An 8222-nucleotide genomic window follows, 5' to 3' on the forward strand; every position below is an offset into this window, starting at 1 on the left:
AGTCTGTGAAGACAACGATGGATTTATCTTTGCAAACAGGACTAATCAATGAACTCATCAACATTATATCTAACGCACAAAACATAAAACTGTCTAAAAGGTAAAAACTGTTCAGATTACCTGGAATACACAAGAACCATGTCCTTCTCTGTGTCTCGTCGCTACTCATTTGAAACTAATAACAGAGGAATGTTTTAACGGGGTATGGGACTCTTATTCATTCCCCATGAAACGTTGCATTGTAAATGTGCAACATCAGACCGGAAGAAAATCTTCTCATCCAGGGCCGATGCATTCATTCTTGTCATGACACTAGCTGGCTCTAATTAAATATTCTGTTGTATTCTACAATCTACTATTTAAAATGAGAATAAAAATGCAGCATAACAGAGTAAATTACTACCATACAAAACGGCAAATCTCTCTCTCTCTTTTTAAAATGTGTACTGTGTAATCATGACGGTGAATATTTTGTAACACAGGTCAGTGGGAGGAAAAGGTATTATTGAAGAATGTAAAAATGTGTCCATACTTTATTTTCAAACTTTTTTTCAGGCATATTATTCTGATTGTCATGCATTTGTTCACATCAAAATGCGGTCCTAAATGTTGGACGGTATGGAAAATAATTAAAAGTGCTATTGTGTAACTGAATATACTTTAGGCAAATTATTTTATAAAAGTTCAACAAAAAGATACATAGCGATGAAAAACAACTCACAAAAGAGTCATGCTCAAAGGCCATTAGTTTCATAATGAATATGACACGAAATTACACGACAGAGCACACTAATACCTTTTTCCCTCTCCTCGGTGTAGAATGTTTGATTATGTCTGGCAGTGTTTTTTTATTTTTTTTATTTGCAGGTTGTATTTTTTAATTAGTTATACTGTTGTTGTAGTTGTTGTTTTTTTATTTGTTTCTAAAATGATTTTACAGCAGAGTAATTCATACGTATATTAAATATCGCAAGTATTTTCCCTCTCTGAAAATGCAAGTGATTCTGTTCATCCAGATTAATGACTATCAGCTGCTTTTATTGCAATAAAATAACTGACAAATATCTGAATTCCTGACACTGATCAAAATGACTTTGATCAGTGCAGTGTGCTTATGCTACTCATATGTAAAACTTTTTTTATGAATTAATGTTTTTTTTTTTTTTGTATGTAGCCATGTATGTATTTATGCTGTTACATATATGCAACGTTTCAGAATGTTGATACTGGAGGCTAAATTAAAAAAGTGCATACCGCTAAGTGTCTAGACGTTTGTCGGCCGAAATGTTGAGGTTGTTTTCGTTCGCCTTAGCTTGAAGCCTTCCCCTTTAAGAATGACTCTCTCCAACTCTCTTAGCCAATGCCTGGGCACCGAAAACCGTAGAAGCTAGGCGTGAAACGTGAGCCAGTAGTTGTTTAAAGGGATTATTCTTCCCACCCACAGTCCAGTCTCTTTGGGCTAGTTAGCATATCACGTGCCTGCGCTTTAATGAACTGGACACATGGATATAGTCGTGCGCATGCGCGTGCGTAAAATGTAGTTGGAAATGAGGTATCAGTCTTGGAGTAGGCGACTTTTAAAAAGCATCGGCAGCCCGTGATATGACGACTTCGCTGGTCCTGCATCCACGCTGGGCGGACACCTTGATGTACGTGTATGAAAAAAGCCCGAATGAAAATAATCAGAATAAAAGTCAAATTATGGAAGGATTGAGCGGGAATTGCCCTGCGACTCATTGCAGGGAACTGATCTCACACCCCGCGCTGGGGCGGCATTCCGGCACCATAGCGACTCACCAGGGATCCGTGTACTCGGATATATCTTCCCCAGAAACTGGGCGACAGTGTCCCGCTCCTCAGACGTCATCTAGTGCCTCTCTGAGTTACGGCTACCCCTTTGGAAACCCTTACTACGGTTGCAGATTATCTCACTCGCACAACGTGAACTTGCAGCAGAAACCATGTTCATACCATCCAGCAGAAAAGTATGCCGAGACGAGCAGCGCTTTGCCCGCGGAGGAGCTCTCCAGCAGGGCAAAAGAGTTTGCTTTCTACCCGAGTTTTGCCAGCTCGTACCAGGCAGTTCCAGGATATCTAGACATGTCGGTGGTTCCCAGTATTAGCGCGCATCCCGAGCCACGTCACGATGCATTGATCCCTATGGAGGGCTATCAACACTGGGCTCTGTCGAATGGCTGGGATGGGCAGGTGTACTGTTCAAAGGAGCAAACACAGTCTTCTCATCTTTGGAAATCTCCGTTTCCAGGTATGTCTTACCACAGTTGTCAAACCATTCAATTATGTAAATAAAAATCAAAGGACATGCATAAGAGGGATCATACGACTTCCTGTCCTGTTATGATAAGATATAAATCCTTTTTTCTTCAACTGTAAACTGTAAACATGCAAAGTATTCGCCTTAATGCAAAGGTTCAATATATATTCTTGACTAAAAGTCATCAGTTGATAAGAGATTTCAACTCAAACCTCTACATAATGCATGAGGTCTGCATGAACCTGTCAAATGTGTAAATTTTGTTCTATTCATTTTTGACACATGACAGTTGGGAACTGCTCAACTGGCTTTCCATAACAAGAATTTGAGCAAATCCAAACCACAAGCAAGATAAAGTTTAGTTCGCCTAGAAAATATCTTTTATTTACACCCTCTCACATAAAATACAAGGTTTGAGTGACGTATCTGTTTACAGAGGATAGTCATATATTAACTCGGATATTATTGAGTCACAGGATTCTTAAGCTAGGAAAGTCACGCAATTTGGAACTGGGGTATGGCAATACTGCCTACCTTTGCTCCTCCCGTATGATAATATAGAAGGTCTTATTGTACCTCGCATATAAATCTTTGTCAGCAGTCATCGGGAGTGGTTCCCCGCAATCTGTTATGGACATTTTGCGAATGCCATGGAGCAGCATTTTTTTTTCTATAGGAGCAGCTGACGTTCTGTAGTCAAGTTATTGATTTTAGCTTTGGGCGAAAAATATTGCATGCCTTGTTCAGGTATGGTAAATCAAAATTACAAAATGCAAATACTATGTTGGTAGTTCACTGTTATTTCAGTGCTAAACTCAATATACTGTCGCATTATAGTGGCTATAGTGAATACTTGTCACCACCAACACACCCCTGACCCGTTTAGCAACCCTCCCCCCTAGAGGAGGTCACACACACGCGCGCACACACACACACAGGTAGTCTACATATTAAAATAACAAAAAATAAGGATATAACAAAATAGGCTTTTTAATGCAGTACTACTTATGATCATCTAGAGCTGTTTTCATACACAGTCTAAACCAGTTCTTTACAGTTTCCGTTTGGGACCGTTAGACAATAATAGGTTTCTGACAGAAGGGCAGTAAACATGCCTCTGTCTAAAATGTTCTGTACCAGTGTAATGACAGAGAAAATCCTAGAATACATCTGAATGTGTCTGTGCTTCAGCTGCCAGATGAGCCTATAATATCCTTCACCTTATTTTACCTTTAGCTACTATGCCACAGTGAAGTAGTGATTTTGGAAAAGAATGTTGCTGGGCGTCAGTGCTGTTAGATTATAATTAAAATACACGTGATTTTACGTAACAGTATATATTTACATAACAGTATTGTAACTTGTCATTGCTACCCACAATCCATACATTTTAAAAAGACTTTAAATTCTTTAAACAAAAAATCCCATCCATCCCAACTTTACTCGAGAAGGATTTATTGTCATCAGTATATCAGTGTTTGTTAAAAACCTATTCCAATTATTGCAATGCTGGAAAATGGACCAAAAAACTTGACGCATAGTAAAATGGACCTTCACCCACTTAAAGGTATACATTAGTAGCTAATATTATTTTTATATTATTATATTATTTTTGATTCAATAAATAAAGTAACTTACAATACTACCATTCAATTATGACAGTACTGGCCCCAGATATTGAAATCATTTGACGCAACCAATAAATACTTTATTAAATAGATAACTCATGGTGTTAAGTCTTTCACCAGTGCCTCTCTGGGCGAACGGGTTTTAATAATGTTTCCATTTACTTTTTGTTTTTCAGATGTTGTTCCGTTGCAGCCAGAAGTCAGCAGTTATCGGCGAGGGCGCAAAAAGCGTGTTCCCTACACCAAGATACAACTGAAAGAACTGGAAAAGGAGTATGCAGCAAGCAAGTTTATCACCAAAGACAAGAGACGACGCATCTCTGCGACAACCAACCTCTCAGAACGTCAAGTTACTATTTGGTTTCAGAACCGCAGAGTGAAGGAGAAAAAGTTTGTCAGCAAATCCAAGACTAATAACCACATGCATACTTGATGCATGTTTCGTTCTTTGTTTTTCCCCGCCAGCTTCTATCCTTCCGTCCAGAAAGCCTGATATTTACCTCTGTTCAGAAATCATGAATGAAGAACATCCGGGCAGCCTCACGCCTAACCTGTCTTCTTTCACTTTATTTAATTTAAAACATGCACACAGTACAATAACCGCTCACTCTTTGGCTTTTTGGGCATATGATACAAAACTGTGAAAATACAGAAAGAAAAAAAAAACATTTCAACTTCGTCCTTTTCTATGAATGTACATATATAAATAATAAATATTTAAAATTACACAAATATCAAAGAGACACATGGTTTACGTGCATCTGAAAATGAAAGGAGAAGCAACCCTTCTGTATCTCTTCATATGTGCGTCAAAGCCAACCAGCCAGCCAGCAGAAAACACTCGAGTGGCTCAACACGCACGAGAAGAGACAAAAATATATATCTATCGGACACTTTGGATGAATCAAGACTTGTATAAACTCTCAAAAGGCTGTAGCAAATATTGAACTGAGTCACGAATAGAAAGCGTAATTTGTTTTTCGTGGAGAAGATTTTGCTAGAATGAGCCTGCGAGATTTCAAAAGCTAAATGGTTCACTGTGGGATACATTGCTTTTTAATGCCGAGGGTAAACCAGGCTGCTAATGTTAACTGTACAGTTTAATGCTTCTATTATTTAATTTAGATTTCGCGTATGACAGGTCTGTAAAAAAAGGAATGTTTCAAGATCATTTGTATGTGTCCCTATTAGCAGTGAAGGATATGACTCTGCCATGCAACTGGAATGATTGTACGCATTTAAAAATCATTTAGTATTAAACATTAATGCACAACCTTTTTGTTTTTATATAGAAATATGTATCGTAAAGCATTGGAGCTGTTCACACAACTTGTCTGTATCTCTTTTTGTGCAGTATGTGAACTGTATTGTGGTGTTCAATTCCTAAAGTAATGAATTGAGACATATTTCATAAATAAAAATGACAATGGAATTTGTTGAGTGCATGCTACTTGTAGTGAATCAATGCATTATCAATGACAACGGTGTCCCATTTATGGCCGCTTCATACATATATAGATGCATATCTGTCTGTCCATCTTTCTTCCTATCAATGAGAGTTTGCAGTTGAGTTCATGCAATAGATTGAATGTTTGTGTCCCAGTTGGGTGAAGGTTGAAATTATGTTGAGAAGATGAATTTTATTAATCAACAGTCTGTTCGGGCTTGCTTAAAATACGTAAGAAATATGCACAACCTTCACAGATATTAGTGACACGAAAGGGTCTAGTAATATTAGTTAACTGTTGACTTTAACATGTCCTATTTTAAAAACATTTCTCTTTATGCTAAAAGTCCAAAGTTTAGTGCTGAATATCATTTGAGAAGAGACTTCAGAAGTAAGCCTTACATACACAATGCAAGCAATGCTTGCATGTAACGATCTAGAAACGTAGCCTAATGTTTATTTATACTTAATTACAGAGTTAATAGTGCAATTCTTCGCTATACTTATATTCAATATTATATAATTTAATTTAAGCAAGAGTAAGGTTCGTATGTCTTACGGTCTATAATTTTACCACAATTTAACTCATTTTAAAAGAATAAAGGGAAAAGAAGGCGAATCTTCATTGAAAAGTCACTTTGAATATGCCACGACAACATTCTGATACAGTTTGATCTTCACGGTTTGGTAATTGTTCATAAGGACTGTCCCGTTCCCGGCTCTGAAGGTATGGTCGGAGGTACAACATTCATTGATTGCTTAAAAGAATTTGATTTTTAAATAATATTAGTATTTTAATAATAGCAATAATAACTTTTCAATATTTAGTAAATAAAACTAACTGTTTGAAACACTGTAAATTGTGTAAATTTAAATATTTTTGGTTATGTCACGCCATTTAAGTGCAATGCTGGTGGCAGTGTATACATTTAACGAATAACCTTAATACTTGAACTTCCTATTACAACAATTTCTTTTTTATAATACAATGATATACCGTAATAATCAAGAATTAATTAGACGTACTTTATAAAAATATATGGGGGGTTTTGGTAAAAAAAAAAATGGCACAGTTTTCTTATTTCATATATATATATATATATATATATATATATATATATATATATATATATATATATATATATATATATATATATATATATATATATATAAAATTTAATTATAAAAAAAAAATTACCAATCAAGGAGACGAGGCTATAGGCGCTAACTCCCTTTTGTCTAAATGCTAAGGAATAAGAAATTCTATCAAATGTATATCAGAGTTATATAAATGTATATATGAGTTATTTAAATATAAGAAGCATTATAAGAAAAATAAGTAATTTGGTGAATTATTGCTTACGAACGATTCAACTCCTCAGTAACACGTATGTGGCACACAGCCAGTAACCAATGAAAACTTTTTTTTGTCATCCGTCAACTGCACAGTTTGTATGTTGTGTTGAAATTGCTTACCTTGAAAACTGAGAAATGTAATGTTAACTGAATGATAGTTAAGCCTAGTGTTTTAACGTCACGTGATCTCGCGTTACCCTTGACCATGACTATGCAGTCGCTTTGACCTTGACATCACAGAGTCTTGTGAATAATAAACAGAGGGGCTGGACACCACTGGCCGTGGTTTGTTTTCAGGCAAACAAGGTGTTATTTCCCTGTCTAGACGGCGAGAGTTAATGACATACCATAAATACATAAAAAAAAGAAAATGCTCTGATTATCCAATATCCTTGTCATTGTGAAAATGTACACTGTGTACATTTTCAGTCCCCCGTTTTTTACTTCTCACACCATTTTTGTCTTCCGCGATCCCTTTCCCGTATAAGTTTTAAACCACCAATGGTTGTATTCTCTCATCATGAGGTGTAGGTTATATTGACCACGAAGGCAGGTAGTGTATATACGTCTGCAAAAGACAGTGCTCAGAGATGTCATCTTGTGTTATTTCCATAGGCGCGCCGAGGAATGATGGGTACTTCTTACCAAATATCAAGAGCTGCATCCTCCACAGGGTCACGCCAAAAGGTACGGCTAGTTTATTTATTTGTAGTGAAAATGCGCATTGCCTTGGTGTTTTAAATATGGAAATGAGTAGATCAGTTATGAATATAGAACTGTATGAATTTATTTTATGGTCTTTTATTGATGCACTTGTTCTGTCAACCATTTTCTGTCTGGTTTGGCGCAAGGCCTATTCAAAATATACGTAAATATATTATGAGCAATGCAAAAAGAACCTTATCGCAATGTATATATTTTTTTCCTACTCACGTGAGCGTCAAAACACGCTTTACAATTTTTAAATATCCGTTTTTTTTATTAATTTATTGCCGAATGTAGGCCTACTTAATTCATCATTTTGTGCTATCTGCAAAAAAAAAAAAATAATAGTAAACTTAATTTATTAAATTGTTGGATTTAGTTATACAAATTATTATCTCGATTAAAAAACTGTATTTCTCATTTTTAGTTGCAAGCGGATTAGTTCAAATCTATGTTGATTTTTGCGCAGCTTTAGCACTATTTCTTGCTATTTAAGATTATGGAAAGAGTTGTGTTTGTTTTACTATTTACAAATACAGTAACACTTGCTGGTTTTGCATAGGACAAATCGTGTTATATTGATATATAGAAATCGAATAATTTGATGCACATTTTTGTTGTGATACTATTTACAATTACTGCTCTTACTATCATCACTCCATTGGTTTATTAATTGTAAACTCAACAATAAACGATGTTGCACTTATAAGCCCATAGCGTAGATTGTCTTAATTACTGTTCAAATTGATTTAGACACATATAAATATAAAGTATAAATTAAAAAAAATAATCATACATACACATTTGAAAG

At 35.7% G+C, this 8222-nt stretch overlaps 1 protein-coding gene across 1 annotated transcript; it reads left to right on the forward strand.

The window, feature by feature from the left end:
- Positions 1-1554: 1554 nt before the first annotated feature.
- Positions 1555-5204, forward strand: hoxc13a (homeobox C13a). Its single transcript, XM_067371315.1, has 2 exons — positions 1555-2266; positions 4080-5204. Exons 1-2 carry the CDS (start codon positions 1603-1605, stop codon positions 4334-4336), a joined length of 921 nt encoding a protein of 306 aa, XP_067227416.1. The 5' UTR covers positions 1555-1602; the 3' UTR covers positions 4337-5204.
- The last annotated feature ends 3018 nt before the right edge of the window (positions 5205-8222 follow it).

The sequence above is a fragment of the Chanodichthys erythropterus genome, chromosome 20, assembly GCF_024489055.1.
Source record: "Chanodichthys erythropterus isolate Z2021 chromosome 20, ASM2448905v1, whole genome shotgun sequence".
NCBI classification, from domain to species: domain Eukaryota; kingdom Metazoa; phylum Chordata; class Actinopteri; order Cypriniformes; family Xenocyprididae; genus Chanodichthys; species Chanodichthys erythropterus.